Below are 25,004 nucleotides of genomic sequence, written 5' to 3' on the forward strand. Positions count from 1 at the left end.
CCGTGAGAGCCAGGCTGGCCACTCCTGGATGGTTCACTGGGCCCTGCAACAACAGATCGTGTCTGAGGGGCAGACGCCAACAAGGCTTGATTGCCAGGCCTAGAACTGTCGAAAACCAAGCCCTTTTTGGCCAAAAGGGCGTGATTAGAATAACTGGTACCTTCTCCCTCTGAATTTTTCTTAAAATTAACGGGATTAACTGAAATGGGGGGAAAGCATAGCAAAGACGAAATTCCCATGGATAAGCTAGCGCATCTGTGCCCAGCGAGCCATCGCGACTGTCCAGGGAAAAGAACTGGGGAACCTGGGCGTTCACCCTTGAGGCGAACAGGTCTACTTCTGGTAAACCCCATTTTCCGGCAATCATTGTGAATACCTCCGGGTTTAGAGACCATTCTGCTTCCCGAATAGCGTTTCTGCTTAGGAAGTCCGCTACCCTGTTTAGATCCCCTTTTAGGTGGACTGCTGATAGGGATAACAAATGTTTTTCCGCCCACCGAAGAATCTCCATGGCCAGTACCTGAAGCGACCTGCTTCTTGTACCCCCCTGTCTGTTTAAATAAGCCACTGCCGTGGCATTGTCTGTTAGGACCTGGACGTGATGGGACTGAAGTTCCTGAACAAACAACTCCAGAGCTAAGGCAATCGCCTTGAGTTCCCTCCAGTTTGAGGACCTTATTGTCTCCTCTTTGGCCCAGGACCCCTGAGTGAAACGTGTTCCTAGATGGGCTCCCCACCCCCAGGAACTGGCGTCGGTTGTTAGTCTTTTCCCGACTGGAAAAGCCCAGACTAACCCTTCCGATAAGACCTCCTGTCTTTTCCACCACCATAGGGACCTTTTTACCTGGGTTGACATTCTCACCTCTGCCTCTAGGGATGCCACTGTGTGATCCCAAGATTTTAGAAGGAAAGCCTGCAGACACCTGAAATGCATTCTTGCCCACTGGACTGCTGGCATTGCTGAAGTCAGAACTCCCAAAGCTGACATAACCTGTCTTACTGTCAGATTTTGGCTGGTCTGTAATAAAGACACTGCACCGGAAATCCTGTCCTTTTTGTCTAAGGGAAGGAAGATTTTTTGCTCCACCGAATTTATTAGAAACCCTAAAAACCGAATCTCCTGAGATGGGTTTAGGGACGACTTTTGGAGGTTCAAAATCCAACCCAACGCCTCCAGATGGCTGCGAGCTTTGCCTAGATTGGTCTGCAATTCCTCGCTGGATGGGGCGAAAAACAGCAGATCGTCTAAATAAGGAATAACTGCGATTCCCTGAAGACGCAGTGGCGCTAAAGCTTCTGCCATTATTTTGGTAAAAATTCGGGGAGATGATGACAGGCCGAAGGGTAGGGCCCTGAACTGGAGATGATGAACCATACCCCCCAACCTCACCGCCAGCCTGAGAAACTTCTGAGACTGGGGAGAGATCGGAACATGTAGGTATGCGTCTTTTAAATCTACTGACGCCATAAAACATCCTGGCGTCAACAGGTTTCTGACCGAAAAAATTGAGTCCATTTTGAACTTCCTGTACCTTATGGACTCGTTTAAAGGTTTTAGGTTGAGAATCAACCGAAACTTCCCTGTCGGTTTCTTTACTAGGAAAACATGGGAATAAAACCCCTCCTGCTGTTCTTGCAGGGGTACCTGTACTACTACGCCCTGTTGCATCAGTTCCTCTAGAGAGGACTTCATGGCCAGGGCCCTTACTGGATCCCGCGGGGTGTTGGTAATCAGGAACCTTTTTGGGGGGTCGTTGACAAACTCGAGTGAGTAACCCTGCGCGAGAGTGGTCAGGATAAACTGATTTGAAGTTATCCCTGACCACTGCGGAAGAAATTCTTGTAGTCTTCCGCCCACCCGCAGAGACGAGTCATTGCGATTTTTCGGCCTGTGTAGGAGGACGGAAGAGAATTCCGCCTCTACCCTTCGGCTTCGGGGCGGACCAACTTTTCCTTCTCCCTTGCAACTTGCTGTCCTGATCCTGAGTTTTTTGAGGTCGAAAAAGACGCTTTGGTACCTGCTTTTTCTTTTTGACCGGAAAGGATCTCTTTTTATCGGCTGTCCTGTCAAGAATATTATCGAGGTCAGAGCCGAAGAGCAAGTCTCCTGAAAAGGGTAACCCACACAGCTTATTCTTTGAAGCCGAGTCACCCGGCCAGGTTTTAAGCCATAAGGCTCTTCTTGCAGCATTAGTTAGAGCTGCTGACCTGGCCGATATCTTAATTGCCTCAGCTGAGGCATCTCCATGATCTCTTGAGCAAAAGATCCATGCGTTTGTCCATCGGATCTTTCAAAACTCCCATATCCTCAAAGGACAGATCTGTGGACCTTGAAACCTGGGAAAAGGCGGCATCCAGTCTGGGCACCTTGTTCCATACTGCTGCAGGGTCCTCCTCGAAAGGAAAACGCCTTTTGTGGGCTTTGGAGAAAAAGGGCTTTTTCTCTGGATCCTGCCATTCTTTCCTAATGGCCTCAGAGATGACCGGATGAACTGGGAATGTTCGGCCCTTAGGCTCATCGAACCCAGCATACATGCGGTCATGGAGTGATAATTCCTTTTTCTCCTCACTTAAACCAAGCGTAGCATGAATGGCTTTAAGGAGCCCATCGACCTCTTCAAGGGACAGTTTGAATTTAGAGGGGGCTACCTCAGAATCCTCCAACTCCTCTTCCGAATCTTTAACGGAAAGAGCAGTGGACTGCTTTTCCCTATCTGAAGGGTCTTCAGGCAGAGATTCTAACACCGGGATTGAGAGAGACCCCTGGGAAGACTCTGAAGTGGAAGGCTGACTAGCAGCTGGGTTTGCTAGTGAGTCACGAAAATTCTGGATCGTGGCGTACAGCTCCTTCTTTACAGAGGCCACCAGATCCTCACATACAGAGGCAGATTCCTCTTTAACTAAAGAAGTAATGCAGGGACTGCATAAGGTTTTCTTCCAATTTTCTCCCAGCTTGGCCCTGCAAGAAGGACATCTTTTCTTTGGGTCAGAGCTCTTAGCCTATGAAGAAAAAGACAAAAAAGGGAAAAAAACCAGGGAACCCTAAGGCCGCGTACACACGCACGGACTGTTTGCCCAACCTTGTTCGTCAAACAGTTTCGGCAAACAGTCCGCTCAAAATTTGCATGAGCGGACTTGCCCACACACGAGCGGACTGTTTGACGAACAAGGTTGGGCAAACAGTTCGCTCAACTTTTGAAATGAACGGACTCGCCCACGTAAGGAGGAGGCAAATCCGCCCATTTCGAGCGCGTGTACAGGTAGGCGGGGCCCGCGAAGGAGACGTCGCGGGCTCCGCCGCCTGGAATGGGCTTAAAGGGGAACCCCCACGCCGAAAAAAATCGGCGTGGGGGTTCCCCCCAAGTCCACACCAGACCCTTGTCCGAGCACGCTACCCGGCCGGCCAGGAAAGGGGGGCGAGCGAGCGCGCCCCCCCTCCTGAGCCGTACCAGGCCGCGTGCCCTCAACATGGGGGGTGCCTTGGGGAAGGGGGGGCCGCGCGGCCCCCCCCACCCCAAAGCACCTTGTCCCCATGTTGATGAGGACAAGGGCCTCTTCCCGACAACCCTGGCCGTTGGTTGTCGGGGTCTGCGGGCGGGGGGCTTATCGGAATCCGGGAGCCCCCTTTAAGAAGGGGGCCCCCGGATACCGGCCCCCCACCCTATGTGAATGAGTATGGGGTACAATGTACCCCTACCCATTCACCTGTGAAATAAAGTACAAAAAAAAAACACAACACATGGAAAAAGTATTTTATTGCACAGCTCCGGGGGTCTTCCGTCTTCGGGGGTCTTCTCGCCGGACTCCTCCGCTATGTGTGTGTAGCTCTTTTGCTAGCGGAGGAGTCCGGCTTTCTTCCTCCCCGCCGCCGGCCTCTTCTCCCGACTTCGGGGGTCTTGTCCCCCTCTTCGGTTCTTCTGCCGGGCCACCGCGCCTGGTCCGGTGGCCCGGTCTTCTGTCGCCGTCTTCCGTTCTTCTGTCGCCGCCTTCGGTTCTTCTGCCGGGCCACCGCGCCTTCTTGTAGCTCTTTTACAGGCGGTGGCCCGGTCTTCTGTCGCCGCTGTCGTCGCCGCCGCCGCCTTCCGTTCTTGTTCTTCTTCTTGTTCTTCTTCTTCTTCTCCTGGAGATGTTGACTCGACGAGCTCTCCGGCCGGAATGCCAGGGACACGCTCCGCTGCCACTTATATAGTGACAATGGGGCGGTGTCACATGGTATATGTCACATGGGTTGGTCACATGGGTTGATGTCACATGGGGACTATGACATCGTAAGGGGGCGGGGTCACCATGTGACCAACCCATGTGACATATACCATGTGACACCGCCCCATTGTCACTATATAAGTGACCGCACAGCGCGGCTCTGGCATTCCGGCCGGAGAGCTCGTCGAGTCAACATCTCCAGGAGAAGAAGAAGAACAAGAAGAAGAACAAGAACGGAAGGCGGCGGCGGCGGCGACGACGACAGCGGCGACAGAAGACCGGGCCACCGCCTGTAAAAGAGCTACAAGAAGGCGCGGTGGCCCGGCAGAAGAACCGAAGGCGGCGACAGAAGAACGGAAGACGGCGACAGAAGACCGGGCCACCGGACCAGGCGCGGTGGCCCAGCAGAAGAACCGAAGAGGGGGACAAGACCCCCGAAGTCGGGAGAAGAGGCCGGCGGCGGGGAGGAAGAAAGCCGGACTCCTCCGCTAGCAAAAGAGCTACACACACATAGCGGAGGAGTCCGGCGAGAAGACCCCCGAAGACGGAAGACCCCCGGAGCTGTGCAATAAAATACTTTTTCCATGTGTTGTGTTTTTTTTTGTACTTTATTTCACAGGTGAATGGGTAGGGGTACATTGTACCCCATACTCATTCACATAGGGTGGGGGGCCGGTATCCGGGGGCCCCCTTCTTAAAGGGGGCTCCCGGATTCCGATAAGCCCCCCGCCCGCAGACCCCGACAACCAACGGCCAGGGTTGTCGGGAAGAGGCCCTTGTCCTCATCAACATGGGGACAAGGTGCTTTGGGGTGGGGGGGCCGCGCGGCCCCCCCTTCCCCAAGGCACCCCCCATGTTGAGGGCACGCGGCCTGGTACGGCTCAGGAGGGGGGGCGCGCTCGCTCGCCCCCCTTTCCTGGCCGGCCGGGTAGCGTGCTCGGACAAGGGTCTGGTGTGGACTTGGGGGGAACCCCCACGCCGATTTTTTTCGGCGTTGGGGTTCCCCTTTAAGCCCATTCCAGGCGGCGGAGCCCGCGACGTCTCCTTCGCGGGCCCCGCCTACCTGTACACGCGCTCGAAATGGGCGGACTTTCCGAGCGGGAACAGTCCGCTCATTTCGAAAGTACAGCGGACAGGCCCACACACGGGCGGACTGTTCGCTCAAACACAGTTTCAGCGGACAGTTTTTCGGAATTTCCGAAAGACTTTGTCCGTCCAACTGTCCGCTGAAACTGTCCGCTGAAAGCCCACACACGAGCGGACTGTCCGCCCAAACACTGTTCAGCGGACAAGGTTGGGCGAAAAGTCCGCCCGTGTGTACGCGGCCTTAGTGAGACCCAGTCTCAGCTTTGATAGGGATCACCACACAGGTGCACTGAGAAGAAACCAGTCAGCTTCTAGCGCCCAGACAGGCCCCTTGCCACCAGGGGGGAAAAAAGAAAGGAGAGAGCGAGACCAAACGCCAGGAAATAGAAAAAGAAAGGCAGACTTTAACTGCTGCCTCTTACCTGGGCTTTGCTGGTGCCTGTGCCTGTCCCCACCGCTGCAGACGCTGAATCTTCCATAATCAGCTGTGCAGAGATCCACTTGTGGCTAAACGCCGCCTCCGGAGTCACGCCGTGCAGCTGCACCGGACCGGAAGCGGAAATAGGCACCAGCACCTGTCCTCCCTCCTCCCCCCTGCGTCCACGCCGGAAACGACGTTTCAGCTGACCCGATGACCCGCTCTGTCACTTCCGGCGCGACCGCCGAAAACAAACATGGCAGCGGCACACGCGCGCCGCCGCGCCTACGAACGTGCGGGCCACCGAGTCTTCGGCTCTCTCCGAGCACAAGAGGGGAAGAGGAGCCCGCTTGCTACCGCTGACGAGGCGTGGGTAGGTCGGGAGGACAGCGGGTCTCTAAAGGAGGAAAAAAGGGAAAGAAGCCTAGTCCCTCAGGAACACCTAAGAGAAACAGACTCCTTCCCAAAAGGTGTTCCCTCCGGGCCGGAGGAAACACAAAAACTGATGTGTGGTAGGGAGGCGCCTCCCTTTAAAGTCTGGAGGAAGAAGGTGTTTCCTAACGAGGAGGGTGGAGTCGCTATCTCTCAGGTGCTGTCCTGAAAGACGCCTTGGGAAAAATGTTTTATATATTATTGGTTGAACTAGATGGACTTGTGTCTTTTTTCAACCTGATGTAACTATTTCAAAATTCTGTATGGGCAGCCAATAATAAGAGCAGTTATTAACTTATTACCAACTACAGCTTGCAGAGCTATATCAGGACTTCCAATGTAAGCAAGAGTAGAGACGACCTCGCCATATGTGATGTGCTATCAAGGATCTTCCGAATAGAATAGGCAAACGCCAGGATGAAGGAGGATAAACTTAGTGTGGATGCAAAGATTTTTTTCCCAAACACTTATTCAAAATACCAATTTTACCTTTGTTACACCTACATTTTAATGCGTTTAACAATAATTACCAGAAAAGTTGATTAAGCAGAAATGTGACTACCTGGGAGATCTTGTTGTTGCTTAAATCCAGGTTGACCAGAGAATATAATTTATTGAGCCCCTTGAGACTTTCTAGCAGGTTTCCAGCTAAGTTTAGCGTTTTTATATTTCCAATCTTTGAGTGAATGCCTTCCAGCCCAGAGAGTTTGTTGTAGGACAGATCCAAGTGAACCAAGTTGTACAAGTGCTATAAAAAGTGAAGTTAACAGTTTAATACTAAAAACATTTCAGCAGTCATTTTACAGTAGCACAGTACTAAGTTATCTTGTAAAGAATGAAAGTAGAAAAAGGCACACTTTTGGGATTGGGCATATGTGTTCAAGTTTACATTTCAAGAATTTAAGCAGAACAGATCAGCATATGCCTTTGACCACCTCTGTTTATTATTTTGTGCAATCTCCTTGACAGACTGTGGGATATAAACAGATTGCAGAATCACAAATAGTAAGGGGAGAAGAGGGGAGTAAAGCTGGGTATACGCACATCAAAATACAGCTGGTTTGGCCAGTACAACCGGCTTCTGTAGAACAGTCCTGCCGGAAAACCACCATTCGATTAATGCATGCAGAACAACTCTGGCTATCAGATTGCATTAATGCTCACGGTTTACAGTTGTGTGGGGAGAAATGGTTTGAAAAGCACATTAACTATGATGCAACAGCTGTCCAAAATTGGTATCTTAGCATGGTCAGATACCTTTAGGCTCCATTTCACACTATGGCCTTCCGGATCGCGGGCGGAATCGCCGCAAATCGTGGGAAGAACTTGCGATCCACTTTACTTTCAATGGTACCCCAATCGCAGGACACCTGTCGCCCAAAAGAAGCTCTGGAACTTATTTGGGGTGACAGGCGTGATTCTGTACACTAATGCATATGCTAAGAACCCCCAGATGATGTTCTATCAAATATTTTATCACGTGTGATATGTGCACACTTGAAAAACAGATAACAAACCGTACTTTTAGTGGTTATATGCATCAGATCCTACAAAGGTTTCATAAAAGAGGATCCCACAGATCTATCGTTTGCTTTAAAACCCCTTTCACACCACACCGCCCATTGCGTCGGCGGTAAAACGCTGATATTTTTAGCGGCGTTTTACTGACGGATTTGCGTTGTATTTATTTGGGGGGGCTAGCGGGGCGCTTTTACCGCCGCTAGCGGCTGCGAAAGGGTTAAAACCGCCGGGAATACGCCGGCGGTATTACAGCGCTGCCCCATTGATTTCAATGGGGAGCAGCGGTGGAGGAGCGGTAAACACACCGCTCCTTCACCGCTCCAAAGAAGCTGCTGGCAGGACTTTTTTCCGACGTCCTGCCAGCGCACCGCTGTAGTGTGAAAGCCCTCGGGCTTTCACACTACATATAATGGTGCAGCTTCTTTAGGGCGGATTGCAGGCGCTATTTCTAACGCTATAGCGCCTGCAAAACGCCCTGGTGTGAAAGGGGTCTTAAGGTGAAAAGAAACCACAGCCGATTAACGCAGAGTGGAGAATACTGCACTTACCAACTCATATCATAGTGAAGCAAACTAAATTCTGTTTTTTACACGTTCACCCTCAAGAGGTCAATATAGGGCAGAGTTGTGTGGTTTTTAAAAATACATAATTCTCTTTTGGGAAAAGGCCCAGTTAGTCATTTATTCACTTTACCAAGTCTAACAATATTAGATTAGACATCAGGTTTAGAATAAAAAATTCAAAGCTGATCACTTTTAACCATCTGGATCATGGTTGCAGCTGTAGCTATGATCCTGGTATCATTTTGTTCATCCGGCAATTCTCCACATCAGTATTTCTCAACTTCAGTCCTTAAGGTGCCTCAACATGTCATGTTTTCAGAATTTCCCTCAGATGAACGGCTGTGGTAATTACTAAGGCAGTGAAATTGATCAAATCACCTGTGCAAAAAAATGGAAAGCCTGAAAACGTGACCTGTTGGGGGGCCTTGAGGACTGGAGTTGAGAAACACTGTTCTACAAGATAAAAGTGATTGAGTGACTATACAGCTGTCTGTATAGTTCTACTTTTGCAGGAAATCAAAGGGGGTCCCCCCTCCTCATACCATTGGTGAGCCCAGTACCAATGCAACCTGTCACATCGGATACACTAGATAGAGAGGAACTTCTGTTGTTTCTCCTTCTCTGCGACATTAGAAACCAAAGTGAAGAGATTTATATCACTTCCAGTTTCGGTTTGTTTACAGTCGGTTACCGTCTGTGCAACATCTGATCAAACCTATCTCAGTTGTATTAGATGCTTTGGAGGGCAGAGAAGAGATATAATTCAATAAAAACTAAAAAAAATAAAAAATAAAAAAGGTGTACAAAAAAAAAAAAAAACGAAAAAGAAGGAGCAATCATTTTTTGTGGGTTTCATTACACTTTAAAAAGGCGAACTTAGCCTTTAAACCTATAGATAAAAATTTAAAAACGTCCACAGTTTATTTTTAAATATACTCCTCTCAAAAGAGTAAAAGGCCACTTACCTGCAGATTTTCTATGGAGGATATGCCATTATGACTCAAGGCCAGGAACTCTATTTGGGGAGCAATTTTCTGCAAACAAAGCACACACGAAAAAACATGTGTAATAATACATGTTAAGCCAACAGATAGAAAACTGGTAAAAAAAGGCAAAGTATTTATTTGAACCTTTTTAAAAAAAATGAATGCAGCCTCTTACCACAGAATCATCAATACAAGAGATCTGATTGTGGCTCATATCCACAGTGGTCAGCGTACTCCATTTCGGCACTACAGCGGTTATAGGACAATCTGATGATGCACCTTCTGCCTCCCAATGATCGAATTCAAGAGCCTCAGGCACCAGGATATCCTAGGTACATAAAGAACCCTTCAGCTTCCAACGGCAATCAACATTTAGGTTTTTAATTTGGTAAATGTTAAAGCAAAACTCTGGGTAAACAACTAAACACTGTCTCTTGGCAGGACACATTTACACCAAATTTGAAATCATTGATTTGGATTTACCATTTTCACCATCAAAGGAGATTTCTGTATAAAATGGTGGTGGCATCATGTTGTGGGGATGCTTTTCTTTAGCAGGGACAGAGAAGTTGGTCAGAGTTGATGGGAAGATGGATGGAGCCAAATACAGGGCAATCTTAGAAGAAAACCTGTTAAGCGCATACACACGATCGGAATTCTCGTCGGAAGAAGCTCTGATGGTTTTCCCGACGGAATTCCGCTCAAGCTGTCTCGCCTACACATGGTCACACCAAATTCCGTTAGTTTAGAACGCGGTGACATACAATAGCCAGTAGCCAATAGCTTCTGTCTCGTAGTTGAATCTGAGCATGATTTTTTGGAGTGTCGGAATTGCATACACACGATCGGAATTACCGATGGAAAGTTTTTCCATCGGGAAAATTGAGAACATGCTATGAATTTTTGGCTGGCGGAAATTCAGACAGCTAAATTCCGATGGAGCATACACACATTCGCATTTTCCGATGAAAAGCGTTCATCGGTCTTTTTCCTGGCCGGAATTCCAACAGTGTTGCATTAGAGTCTGCAAAAGACCGGAGACTGAGGTGGAAGTTCACCTTCCAGCAGGACAATGACCCTAAACATACAGCCAGAGCTACAATGGAATAGTCTGGATCAAAGCATAGTCATTTGTTTGAATAGCCCAGTCAAAGTCCAATTGAGAAGCTGTGGCAAGACTTGCAAATGGCTGTTCATAGATGCTTTCCATATAATCTAACAGAGCTTGAACCATTTTGCAAAGAAGAATGGGCAAAGCTGGTAGAGACATACCCAAAAAGACTTGCTGCAATAATTGCAGTGAAAAGGTGGTTCTAAAAAGTATTGACTCCCATATTTGTAAAAAATTTTGAAAACCATTCACCTTTTTCCATCCACTTCACAATTGTGTGCCATCTTGTGTGGGTCTGTCGTATACAATCCCAATAAAATACATATAACTTTTTGGTTGTAACATGACAAAATGTGTAACATTTCAAGGGGTATGAAGGCTTTTTCAAGGCACTGTAGTCACATTTTCCCAGCTGTACAGTCAGGCAGGTGATACAAGTACCACAACAAGATATTTACAAAACTCAAAAGGTAGGTGACTCAGACACCACAGCAAAATTCCTAGATCCTGCTCATTGCACTCTAAGCTGCGGCAATTTTTCTTGTTTATTAGATAGCAGCCAGGGTAAACACGGTCATGTTTCCTGCTGAAAGTTGCTTTTTCCTGACGAAAACTATTCAAATTGCCTGTTCAGCAATTTAGCTTCCTGTGTCATCCCGCTTGCCTTCTTATAGGACAGCGAATCACTATCTTCCAGGGAGCGGCAGCTGACCCAGGAAGCAATAATGCTAAGCCAGAATACTGAAGAGTGAACTTGTTGATCAACAGAAGGGTGTGCATCACAAGAATGACTAATCAAAATGTACACCGAATACATTTCTGCACAATTTAAACATGCTTTAAAAAAACATTTTTTTCACAGTTCAATCATTAATCAAAAAGGGGAAAAAACAAAAACAAAACACAAGCAGGTGCTGTCAAAGAAATCAATGTAAACCAGTGACAACAGCTACTGGGCATATAGCTCTTCAAGAACGGGGTTTGGGAACAGCTCTGGCTCTTGGGCATTTGTCATTTGCCCCATTGGTAACACAAATTGCAAATCAGCCAATCACATGGCAGCAACTCAATGCATTTAGGCATCTAGATGTGGTGAAGAAGACTTGCTGAAGTTCAAACCGTGCATCAGAATAGGGAAGAAAGGGTATTTAAGGGACTTTGGACGTGGCATGGTTGTTGGTGCCATACAGGCTGGTCTGAGTATTTCAAAAACTGCTGATCTACTGGGGTTTACAGAAATGATCAAAATTTTTTATATATATATATATATATATATATATATATATATATATATATATATATATATATATATATATATATATATATATATACATATATATATATACACACACACACACACACATATATATATATATATACACACACATACACACACACACACAGAGTGGCAGTTGTGTGGACGAAAATGCCTCGCTGATGTCAGAGGAGAATGGGCAGACTGGTTCAAGATGATTGAAAGGCAACAGTAACTCAAAATGACCACTCGTTACAACCAAGGTATGCAGAATATCATCTCTGAATGCCCAACTTATAGAAACTTGAAACAGATTGGCTACAGCAGCAGAAGACCACATCAGGTGTCACTCCTGTCAGCCAAGAACAGGAAACTGAGGCTACAATTCGCACAGTCTCACCAAAATTTGGCAAAAACATTGCCTGGCCCGATGAGTCTCGATTTCAGCTGCAACATGCAGAAGGTAGGGTAAGAATTTGGCATTAGCAACATGAAAACATGGAGCCATCCTGCCTTGCATCAATGATTCAGGTTGGTGGTGGTGTAATGGTGTGGGGGATATTTTCTTGGCATACTTTGGGCCCTTTCGTACCAATTGAGCATCGTTTAAACGTTACAGTCTGAGTATTGCTGTTGACCATCTCCACCCCTTTATGACTACAGTGTACCCATCTCCTGATGGCGACTTATAGCAGTATAATGCATCATGTCACAAAGCTTAAATCACATCAAACTGGAACATGACGATGAGTTCACTGTAAGCCAATTGCCTCCAGTCACCAGATCTCAGTCCAATAGAGCACCTTTGGGATCTGGTGGAATGGGAGATTCGCATTATGTGCAGCCGACAAATCTGTAAATATGGACCAAAATCTCTGAAGAATGTTTTAAACACCTTGTTGAATCTATGCCACAAAGAATTAAGGCAGTTCTGAAGGCAAATGGGGGTCCAACCCGATACTAACAAGGTGTACCTAACAAGTGGCCGGTGAGTGCATATATAGTCATGCTCATTATATGGTGAGGGGAGCCTACAAGTATTGGGTGCATCAAGATGAATGCTTGGATGAATGAATTCAACCCAAGTTTGCACGCTAAAGGAAAAGGAGGACAAATTTCAGGTGCCCACAGTGCTGGCCTTTTCTTGGTAAAATCATTAGCAGAGGAAAACAAATGCGACAAGGACAATTAATGCTACTCAGGTGTAGTATACTGTATGGGTTCCTCTCAACTTCAAGAAGGGTTACTTGGGTTACTTAAAAAGGAAATAATCACCCAGTTATCTGAAATGTGGTTCTTAATACCACAGAATCAGCATGTTATAGCAAGGCCAGTCAGCAAGCTTTTTTTTGTCTGATCCCTTTCTGTAGATTACAGGAGATGCATATATAAACCACAAGGGGGGAACTTGACTGATATAATAGAGAAAAGAAAGACAAGAAAAACTTTTTTTTTTTTTTTATAGTATTAAAAATGGCACCTTCATTGATGATGCTGAAAACTGAACAGTCATAGTTTCCAGTGTCTTCTTGCAAGAGGTGAAGCCTTTTATAAGCCTTGCATCTGAATGACAGATCTGAAAAACAGATTATTAGCATGATAATGTGCTCATGTTCAGTCTACTGAGAACAATGGTCAACTCGGACATTTCCTGAATACTTTGCTAATTAACTGTGCTGACTGCTTAAAACAAAGTGCTGCTTAAGTAAATTCTGCTGACAGTCAGCTGCTTTGTAAGACAGATATTACTGGAACATAATCTTTATTCCCAAAGGCAAATATATGGAAGGCATCCCAAGAGAAACGCAAAAATTGACAAACAGTAGAGAACTGAAAATATCACAAGGTTATTGAAAGTTTATCCAGCGCCGACCCATCAGCACCTGTAACTGCAGGAAACAAAGATAGATGTTCACAACTTCCTGCATTTAGCATTTCCAGGGTTATCTTGTATTTAAAAGTCCCATGAACAAAAAACGTGACCTCTGCTATGACATGTTCCAAATGAACTCTTAGCTTGTAAACTCGCAGGAGCAGGGCTCCTCTAACCCTCTTGATTTGAACTGTACCGTTGTTGTAGGCAGGCCCCCCCTTTACATTGTAAAGCACTGCTCAAATTGTTGGTGCTATATAAATCCTGTATAATAATAACCCAAAATAAAAGGGTGTCACCTATGCCCCACATCTAGTTTAAAACAAAAGGTCTTTCCTATAACATGCACATTCTGTACAGGGACTTATCTAGTATATTATTATACAGGATTCATATAGTGCAGTCAGTTTACACAGCACTTTAAAATTTGAGAGTAGACAGTACAAATACAATACACTTTAATACAGTAGGAATCAGAGGGCCCTGCTCATTAGAGCTTACAATCTAAGCCCTTGTACACACAGTCAGACATTCCGAAAACAAAAAATAGGTTGGATTTTTTCGATGGATTTTGTCCAAAACTGGTGTTGCATACACACGGTCGGACAAAGTTGTCGGAAAATCCGATTGTTCGGAACGGGATGACGTTTGTTTCCTTACGACGGGACTACGTTGTGGCAAGTAGCCAATAGCTTTGGTCTCGTAATTTGATCTGTGCATGCGTGGCACTTTGTCCGATCGGAATTCTCTACAAGCGATCGGACAAAGTCCGATCGGATCATGTTGTCGTAAAATTTTATATCCAGCTCTCAAACTTTGTTGGTCGGACATTCAGACGGAAAAAGTCAGATGTAGCCCACACATGGTCGGATTATCCGACAACACAGTCCGATCGGACCTTTTCCGTCTGAATTTCCAACCGTGTGTACAGGGGCTAAGACTTCATGTACACAGGACGTTGTTCAACCTCTCCTGAACGATTTGCCTTGACAGCTAGAAACCGGCGTCTAAAAACATCCATTTAGCTGCATTTACATCTAGAAGCGTTTGTAAGCTTTTTTTTTTTTTTTTTTTAGGAAAAAAGAAAAACTTCTGTAATCCAAACGCTGCTAGACGTGAGTTACCACGTTTAGCAGCATTTACAAGCTGTTACAGGCATTTGGTGCTTCAAATGCCTCTGAACATCCATCTGAACCAATTTTTTTGGGTTCCAAAAAAATCTTCTAAACTCAACTGGCTAGAAACAACTATAAACGACCCTGTGTACCGATAAAAAAAAAAAAAAAAACAGAGGAGAGTTCAGAGGCAGCTGAAAAAAATGCCCAACTGCTCCTAAATGTCCGTTTACCAGCAGCAGCATACGTGAAGCCTTAGCCCTTGTACACACGGTCGGAGATTCCGACAACCAAATCCGTTGGATTTTGTCCGACGGATTTTGTCCGAAACTGCTGCATACACATGGTCGGACAAAGTTGTCGGAAAAATCAGACGTGATTACGTTATTTCGTTACAACGGGACTACGTTCACACTAGTAGCCAATAGCTTTGGAGTAGGAATTTGATCTGAGCATGCGTGGCACTTTGTCCGATCGGAATTCTCTACACATGATCGGAGCATTTTGACGGAAAATTTTACCAAGTTGGAAAACTTGGTCCGTCGGAGTATCCGACAGTCCAATGTAGACCACACACAGTCGGAATATCCAACAACACGGTCTGATTGGACACATTCCGTCTGAATCTCCGACCGTGTGTACAAGGGCTAAGAGGTAAGGTCAAGAGATACAAGAGGTAATAACTATGGGGGATGTGCTGATGGAGAAAATAAATGTACAGTTGTTAGGTGCGGTCACATAGGCTTCTCTGAAGAGATGAGCTTTCAGGGATCGTCTGTGGACGAAGTAGGAGATAGTCAAATAGATTTGGGTAGAGCATTCCAGAGGTTGGGAGAGACTCGGGAGAAATCCTAGAGGCGAGCATGGGAGGAGGTAACAAGCGAGCAAGAAAGCAGGAGGTCTTGAGAGGAGTGAAGAGAACGCTTTGGTTGGTGTATAAACAACATCTCCTGTATTCAGTATAAAAGACAGGGATATTCTTATAACCAGCACATCCTGTACAGGAACTCTAATAAAAAAAAAAAAAGCATATCCTGTATCTAGTATAGACGACAGATTATCCTATAACCTAATATAGGGACGTTGCCATATGGATCATTCCCTTTATCTGGTATACAAAATATGGTTGTCTAGTGCAGGAGGCAGGAATCCTACTATATCCCGCACATTCTGTATCTAGTACAGAAGACAAGGATTCTCCAATATTCATCAGCTCCATCAAATAGTATTGCAGTGACTTTCCTTAATCCAGTACCTTTAAAAACCTAATCTGGAACAAGACACACTGATATCTAGCACCTCATGTCAGTCATGCCAAGTCTTACACCTATAGCACATGTGTGAAACACAAGGCTCAAATCTAGCCCCCCAGGCCATTTCATGTGGCCCTCCTACCCTGGGCTTTTTTAAGCCAGAACGCCACCTTCCGGCTTTCACCCTCCACTCCCTGCTGTTACTTATAAACATAGAAGCATTCTGTGTTTACAAGTGCAGTTTTCCTCTTGGTGGCTCTCACAGATCCCTGCCTTCCCTATACTCATGGCAAGGATAAGGGAGATGCAGAGTGGGATGAGGAATCATGTGGTAAGCTGTGCTGTGCCCAGGTGCACTGATGCCGAACAATGATCTTCCTGCAAGTCCAAGAGACGCAGAGCCATGCCAGGTAGATCAGAAAGGGGGGGGGGGGTGAGGGCTGTGGAGGGAGATATGTGCAGCACACTCCTCAACCCCGCACTCTGTCCACAGCACATCCCTGAACACAGCATATAACACACTCCTGGTATTAATTGCTCATTTAGATCCATCCCACTTTTAGTGCAATTTGGCCACACTCCCCATTTAATGTGGTTCAGGTGGAGGGGAGGGGGAGGGGTTGAGTTCCTGCACCTATTCTCAGAGTAAAAAAAAAAAAAAAAAAAGCCCTGGATAAATTTATATAGTGTTACTGATGCAGCCTGTGATGCAAATTATTTGACACCCCCGATTTAGAATGTAAGAAAAGAGCCCTTCTATATCCATGTGCTCATTTCAGCATAGACAAGAATGTCTCCGTTTTGCCTCTTTGTTGGCAACCCAAATAAAAAAAAAAAAAAAAAAAAAAAAAAAAAATCAGAATTTCTAATTATCCCAAAAATACATCAGGAAAAAATTAGCATTCAAATATAGTTTTAAAAAGGTGGAAATCCCCTAAATTTCATCTAAGAATACACGTTCTTTTGTACAGCATAACCTATTTGCCTACACTCAGGCCGTCTCACGTGCAAACAAAAAATAAAAAATAAACCAGCAGCTAAATTCCTCTCTTCTGACAGATGAAATGCCTTCACCTCCAAATTACACTAAACAAGCAGCTATGAAATTGTATAAAACCCTCTTGTATGGAATTGTTTTGTTCTGTATGGTCTCCCTTTATATTGTAAAATGCTGTGCAAACTGTAGGCACTATATAAATCCTGTATAATAATAAAAAAATAAAAAAAACACATTGTCCCACAAGCAGAGCCAAATGTTTACATCTGCAATTCTAAAATTCCCATCGTTTTTCCCAGGACAGGGAAAACATTTGTGTGGATATATTGTATATTATCCTAAACAGGCATACAAAATTAAGCTCTCTACTAGTCAAAATAGACATACATGTTAAAAGCCTCAATCAAATAAATATTGTAGAATCATATGTTCAGGAACTGACTGAAAAACCTTTGGAATCGCATTTATTTTTCTGTGCAAAAAATGGACTATACCTTTAAAATGCTATTCCATCACATTATGATTTTGAACAGGAAATGGCTTGTATCGCTCCTGTGTATTATCTGAAATACAATCCTGGCCCTTCCATTCCAGTGTTCTCTGCTAGCACAGAGGGGCAATGACCACAGCCCTCATTTCAGGTGGTTTTACACAGAACTGTAGTGCTGAGGAAGGAGCTTGTCTGGTGAGGTCTGTCAGATTCAAACTCTGGTTCCAACTGGACTGCACAGGTACATTTAAAGTGATTTTAAGCCCTATTTGTTTTTTTAAAATAACAAACATGTCATACTAACCTGCTCTGTGCAATGGTTTTACACAGAGCAGCCCCAATCCTCCTCTTCTGGGGGTCCCCCGCCAGCAATCCTAGCTCCTCCCCTCTGCCGAGTCACCCCACAGCAAGCTGCTTGCTATAGGCGCACTCATGCGGACTTGATCCCGAGTCGATTCTGTATCCACTGACATGCAGAGCGTGGCTTGGCCAATGGCTCCCACTGCTGTCTCTGAGGCAATGAGCAGGGAGAGAGCTGAGAGAGCTGCTGCTTTAAGGGGGCCGGAGCTAAACATTGACGTTTTTTTTACCTTAATGCAGAGAATGCATGAAGGTAACAAAACTTTCAGCCTATACAACCACTTTGCAGACGTTCCATAGCAGGAGTGGAGCAAGTGGAGAAAAGACCATAAAAATTATAGAAATGGAGGCTCACTTGCACAATGTTTGTCTAACTGGATATCTATTTCTGTGACATAATTTTAAATGTATTGCTCCATTGTTAACTAATAAAAAAAAAAAAAAAAAAGAGGGGTATTTTGAGATAATGACCATGGGGGGACATAAACTTCCAAAGAAGCCAGCAACAATTATATCAGCAACCTATAGGAAAAAAATTGTATTACAACTTGCACTTTGGACACCAAGCAGAAATTGCTAGGATTATTTGAGTCAAAGAGCATGCTACTTAATGCTTAAAATTTCCTACCTACCCCATTTCAACATAAAATTTCATCTCCATAAAAAACACTATATTCAATATACTAACTTTTGAGTTTTACATAACATATTTATGCATCATCAAGTAATTCCAGGTAGCATTATTAGCAAAGGAAACACGACCATACAGAAAAGCCTCTGTGTTTAATATTATAATAGCACAACTGTACATTGATCAGCCATAACTTTCTGACCGCCCACTGATATTTAGTAGGTCCTCTTTTGCCACCAAAAGAACCCTGATCCAGCTAAGCATGGACAGTCTTAGACTTCTGAAGGTATGCTGTGGTATCTGGCAACAAGCCGTCAGTAGCAGATCCTTTAAATCCTTAAGTTATGAGGTGCCCCACCCCCTCCATGGATTGGACTTGCTGTGTTTTTTCAAACCATTCTTGAACCATTGCAGTGTGGCAGGGTGCATTATCTTGCTGAAAAAGGCAACAGCGAACACATAAAACATTTTCCATGAAGTAATGTACTTAGTCAGCCACAATGTTTAGGTAGGCGGTACATGTCAGGTAGGGGTGCAATGGATCGTCACCGATCCATGATCCGAACGGGTCACCCTGTTCGGATCGACACACACACCGCAATCCATGGAGCACTCCATGGCCTCAGCTCCAGAGCGGCGGCCATCTTTGTACACCCGGCGGCCGTTTACAATGTGATCGCTCAGTCAAATGGGCAGGTTCCTCTCTCCCCTCCGTGTACCGATCAGTGGAGGGGAGAGATCGGATGGCAATAGCACTGTGGGCTGGATCTGTAGTGCCCACAGCGCTGCCCTGTGACAATTGCAGTCACAGCCATCCCTCCATACTCTGCCAATACTCTGCAATACCCTGCCAATACTCTAATACTCGACGATACCCAGCCATGCTCAGCCAATATTCCAGTGGAGGAGATGACGTGAATATTACAGTGGAGATCACGTGGATATTACAGTCGGGGAGATTGTGGATGTTACAGTGGGGACTATATGGTGGTGGAATTTTCACAGGTTTTTGCAAATTCTATTTTTATTTGCTGATCCGAAAAATGATCCGATCCGTGAGTTTTTGATCCATTGCACCCCTAATGTCAGGTAACATCCACATGAATGGCAGGACCTAAGATTTCCCAGAATATCATTGCCCAAAGCTTCACACTGCCTGTCAGCTCGCCTTCTTTCCATACTGCATCCTGGTGCCATCTCCTCCCCAAGTAAGCGAGACACACACACACACACACACACACACACACACACACACACGATGCAAAAGAAAATGTGATTCACCAGACCAGGGCATCTTCTTCCACTGCTCTGTAGTGCAGTTCTGACGCTCACGTGCTTATTGTAGGCATTTTTGGCTATGGACACGGGTCAGCATGGGCACCCTGACCAGTCTGTGGCTACACAGCCCCATACACAACAAACTGCTATAATATTTTTTTCTACTTTTAGCATATAAACTTCAGGAACAAGTTAACTTGCTTCTAAATATATCCCACCGGCTTTCAGATGTCATTGTACCAAGATAATCAATGTTATTTACTTAACCTGTCAGTGATCATAAAGTTTTGGCTGATCAGAGTATCTTTATGGCAAGACATAATGGTTTATTACATACTTCATGTATTCTATAAACATACTATATGTTCTAAAATACAATGCATTTATTGTAAAACAAAGCTGTGCACCTTTTGGACATATCTTACACAGGACAACATCAAATGAACTAGCAGAAACGAGCACATGACTAGCATTAGAAATGTTTAAAATGTAAGCACCACAGTAACTCTTAAGGCTCCGTTTAAATCTGAGTGATCCAAATCGGAAGAGGATCCATTTTCTTTATTTTTTAGGGTCACAAACACTTTAGGAGAACTGGGAATGCCCAGCTGACTTATCAGTGAGAGAAGAAGCACAGAAAGGAGAGTTGTTCTCAGGCTTTCCCTGGGCACTTCTCACTTAAACGGAGGACCAGGTGACCGTTTTGCAGATTTGAGAAAAAAAATGCTGAAAAGCCCAAAAGGAGCACTAAAGCCCCATACACACTATCAGTTTTTCTGCTGAGTTTTTCCTTCAGATTTACCAAAACCATATAATATGAGGTCAAGCCTGAGGAGTTTCCAATTGTATGCAATCAGGCAGGCCCTTGTACTACATGGTTTTGGTAAACCTGATGGAAAAACTCAGCAGAAAAACTGATAGTGTGTATGGGGCATAACACTTCTAAAAAGTGGGGAGGCTTTTTCCTCGAGGCCATAGTCCTAAATAATAAGTTGCCAAACCACCCAGTAACAGTAGAACAAGAAGTCGGCTATCATTGCAGGATCCGCCACTTTCTAGAAGAAATCCAACAAGCAGAAAAGAACAAGCCTCTTTCAGAGGTAGCGAAGGCGTTCATCATCTAAGAACACAGCATTAAAAAAAAAGTCTGTCCTTACAGCTTTGCCAGGGTTCAATCACCGGAAGGAAGCTGCTTAACCCATAGTAGACTGAATTATCAGCCTGTGATGTGCAAGCAAGATATGACTAAAACAGATGCTATACATGTGACCATTAGAAGAGAATATATTAAGACCCCTTTCACACTGAGGCAGTTTTGGGGCGCTTTACAAGCGCCTGAAAACTGCCTCCCATTCATTTCAGTGTGATTTTTCACACTGGGGCAGTGCGTTTGCAGGACATTAGGAAAAGTCCTGCAAGCAGCATCTTTGGGGCGGTTTGGGAGCACTGTATACAGCTCTCCCAAAATTACCATTCAAATTAGAGTTCAGCACTTGCAAAGCGCCTGAAAAGGCTTTCGGAAGTGCCGCAACACAGGAGCGTTTAACCCCTTCTTCGGCCACTAGCAAGGGTTAAAAGTGCCCGGGTAGAGGCCGAAAAGCACCGCTAAAACAAACGGCGCTTTAGCACCAATGCACGGCAGCCCCAGTGTGAAAGGGGACTTAGTTGGAGTGTACAATGGCATGCATAGAAGGCAGATTACAATGACTGTAGCAGTGCCAGTTCTGCAATTATGAAGAATATATGAACAACAATACTGCAACAAGTATGATCACTTGGCATATTTCTTACCTCTACTTGACAAAGTGATTTAAATACCGATAGATCATATGCTAATAGGTGTTCTTGTATATTACTTGTTCCAACTGGACCTTTTGAACCACTGATCTGAAAAACCATGAAAAAAATGATTCTGTAATTAAACCAAGGCTTTCAGAATAATTATATTGCAGAAGGTAACACACTTTCCACCTATAATAAATCTACATGAAAAGTTGTTTTGATTTTTCACACAGACTTTTTGTTGCATTTTTGATGTTAAAGCTGACGTTTAATCTGTTGATATTTTTTTTCCCAGTCCTGGAGATACTGCAATCCCAGATTGATGCATGGAGTGGACACTGCAAGCTTTTCTTCCAGCTCCTTGTTCTAAAAATCCAATTAATATATGGTCCCCAGATAGGGGACTCATCAGATAGTAAACTGATAACAACAGATACTACACTTGATCTTAGCCAAAAGCTGAGAAGTGATTAATCTGTTGATATTTTGCCTTCCCTGGTACCTTTTTCCCCCCTCTGTCATCAACATAATGATATATATAGAATAGAATACCTTATGTTAAACCCAGTGGTTTCATCACTTGGCCTCTGTGCTTCTCTATACAATGCAGGCAGATAATGGATGGTGGGAGGGGGTTAGTGGGGTACTGTACATGAGAGAAAACATCACAGCACCCTGCCTCAGTACTCCTCTCAAGAGCCCTTGGCTCAGATGCAAGCACTTGGCTGGCACTTGAGGGGAGTTATGCAAACATTGAAAAGCCTTGATGAATGAGTGTCCGTCTGGAGTGGTAGGATTTCAAAGGCAGAGTATATTTGTACGCAAATCCTCCAAAGTAATGCCAACATATGAGGTTAATCCTCCATGATTAAAATAAATGAAGTCCTCTGAATTAAAAAGGGGAAGACAAGTGACACTAAAGTAGAGGAGGAAAGTGCTAGACGATGCTGGATGTCCTCCAGCCAGCAAACGAGGTGGGCCCTATCTGAATTGCTGCAGCTTCTAATGCACGGTGAGAACCTCAGTAGGGACGAGCTCAGGCGTGTTCGCATGGAACACGTGCAGAGCCCGCCAAGAAGTCAGCGCAGTGCTGCACTGCGCTAATCACAGGCAGTGAGACATTGCCCGATCTCTGCAGCCGCACATCGGGGCAATGTCTCACTGCCTGTGATTAGCGCAGCGCTGAGCTGACTTCCTGGCGGGCTCTGCACGTGTTCCATGCGAACGTGCCTGAGCTCATCCCTAAACCTCAGTGTGCAGGGATACCAGAATAAGCTAATTTGGTACAGGACAGGATTGAACAACTGCACAAGCCAGAAAGTAATGCCAGCGTGCAACTTTATACTTCTTTGTCAGCATACTTCTGTAATATTTTTCATAAAAACTTTTATAGAAAATTTCACTTTTGCACATTTTTCAAGCACAAAAAATAAAAATAAAATATATACTTTCATGTGCCAATTATAACTAAAACGAGGGGAAAACAAAAGCAAAACCAGAGCTGTTGCAGAAGTAATATCAGGATTCCTGTACATGAGATGTACTGGATAAAGCAGAGGGGAGTTCTTGGGGGCAGTATACACAGCGGGAGAAATTATTTGATCCCCTGCAGATTTTGTAAGTTTTCCCACTTACAAAGAAATGAAGGGTCTACATTTTAACCACTTCAATACAGGGCACTTAAACACCTTCCTGCCCAGACCAATTTTGAGCTTTCAGCGCTGTCGCACTTTGAATGACAATTGCGCGGTCATGCTACACTGTACCCAGATGAAATTTTTATCATTTTTTTTCCACAAATAGAGCTTTCTTTTGGTGGTATTTGATCACCTCTGTGGTTTTTATTTTTTGTGCTACAAATAAAAAAATACCGAAAATTTTGAAAAAAAAAATGTTTTTTTTTGTTTCAGTTTCAAAACTTTGTAAATAAGTACGTTTTCTCCTTCACGGATGGGCACTGATGGGGCTACACTGATGGGCACTGATAAGGCGGCACTGATGGGCACTGATGGGCGACACTGATGGACACTGATAGGTGGCACAAATTGGCACTGATAGCTGGCACGGATGGGCGGCACAGATAGGCATGGATGGGCGGCACAGATGGGCATGGGTGGGCGGCACAGATGGGCATGGGTGGGCGGCACAGATGGGCATGGGTGGGCGGCACAGATGGGCATGGGTGGGCGGCACAGATGGGCATGGGTGGGCGGCACAGATGGGCATGGGTGGGCGGCACAGATGGGCATGGGTGGGCGGCACAGATGGGCATGGGTGGGCGGCACAGATGGGCATTGGTAGGCGGCACAGATGGGCATTGGTAGGCGGCACAGATGGGCATTGGTAGGCGGCACAGATGGGCATGGGTGGGCACTGATAGGCAGCACAGGTGGGCACTCATTAGCAACACAGGTGGGCACTCATTAGCAACACAGGTGGGCACTCATTAGCAACACAGGTGGGCACTCATTAGCAACACAGGTGTTATACTGTACTAATGGATGCCAATCAGTGCCAAACAATAATGCATGCCAATCAGTGATGCCCATTGTGGGCACTGATTGCCATCCATTATGGGCACTGATTGGCATCCATTGTGCCTGACTGGCATCCCTGGTGGTCTAGGGAGGATTACCTCTGCTGGGCATCCCTGGTGGTCTGGTGGCGTCCCTGGTGGTCCAGTGTGGGCATCCTCGGGGGGGCTGTGCTGATAATCGATCAGCACAGACCCCCCGTCAGAGGAGCAGCCGATCGGCTCTCCTCTACTCGCGTCTGACAGACGCGAGTGAGGAAAAGCCGATCACCGGCTCTTCCCATTTACACTGTGATCAGCCGTGATTGGACACGGCTGATCACGTGGTAAAGAGTCTCCGTCGGATGACTCTTTACCGAGATCGTAGTTGCCGGGTGTCAGACTGACACCCCGCAACAACGATCGCCGCGATGCGTGCCCCCGGCGGCGCGCAGCGGCTCATAATCCTGATCACGTCATATGACGTCCGGTTAGGATTATGAAACCACTTTGCCGCCGTCTATTTGTAATAGGGCGGCAAAGTGGTTAAAATACACATATGATAAAAAATTATAGAGAGAGAATTTCAACCAAAAATACATAAAAAAAACAAAAAAAACAAACAAAAAACACAGTTCAGTGAGTAAAAATAGGATTTTTGTACTCCCCGTAAAATCCTTTTCTCTGAAGTTCATTGACTGACAGACAAAGCAGCTTTTCTTGACCTTAGGGTTATAATCGCCCCTTTAGGAGAGGACTAGGCAGAAAGTGTTAAAAAAACAGCAATACTTGCACAGTACCACCCAGGGGGGCGGTCCTACTGGCTATAGCCCCTCATACTGCATCCAGCAGCTCAGTTCATCAAAAGCAGTACAAACAGAAATAGGAGGGGTGGGTACTGTGTCCATCAATGAACTTCAGGAGAAAAGGATTTTACGGCGAGTACAAAAATCCTATTTTCTCTATCGTTCATTGAGGGACACAGCAGGTCTTCTTGACCTTAGGGACGTCCCCAAACAGTGTCAAAGAAACGAGGGGTGGGAACAGCAAACAGTAAGAACTCCACCCATAACAACCAGAGGAGTTGTAACCTTAAGCAGCCGTCTGAAAAACCTTGCGGCCGACGCAAGCATCCGAA

At 45.5% G+C, this 25,004-nt stretch overlaps 1 protein-coding gene and 1 non-coding gene across 6 annotated transcripts in view; both read right to left on the reverse strand.

Annotated features, from left to right (window-relative positions):
- The window catches only part of NISCH (nischarin), a 171,585-nt gene that overhangs the window by 118,584 nt on the left and 27,997 nt on the right, over window positions 1–25,004 (reverse strand). For all 5 annotated transcript variants that reach the window (XR_013262327.1, XM_077452223.1, XM_077452225.1 and 2 more), the window contains exons 6-10: window positions 21,364–21,459; window positions 13,056–13,151; window positions 9,385–9,537; window positions 9,189–9,257; window positions 6,702–6,887 (exon numbers count right to left, since the gene is read on the reverse strand). Coding sequence is in view for 4 of the 5 variants with exons in the window: in XM_077452223.1 (XP_077308349.1) it covers window positions 6,702–6,887; window positions 9,189–9,257; window positions 9,385–9,537; window positions 13,056–13,151; window positions 21,364–21,459 (600 nt within the window). In the remaining variant the exon portion in view is untranslated. The remainder of the gene's footprint in view (window positions 1–6,701; window positions 6,888–9,188; window positions 9,258–9,384; window positions 9,538–13,055; window positions 13,152–21,363; window positions 21,460–25,004) is intronic.
- On the reverse strand, window positions 21,636–21,825 carry LOC143928521 (U2 spliceosomal RNA). Its single transcript, XR_013262417.1, has one exon. It is a non-coding gene; the product is annotated as a U2 spliceosomal RNA (small nuclear RNA).

Source organism: Lithobates pipiens, unplaced genomic scaffold (genome assembly GCF_037356315.1).
Source record: "Lithobates pipiens isolate NorthernLeopardFrog02 unplaced genomic scaffold, aLitPip1_a1.2 Scaffold_23, whole genome shotgun sequence".
Lineage (NCBI taxonomy): Eukaryota > Metazoa > Chordata > Amphibia > Anura > Ranidae > Lithobates > Lithobates pipiens.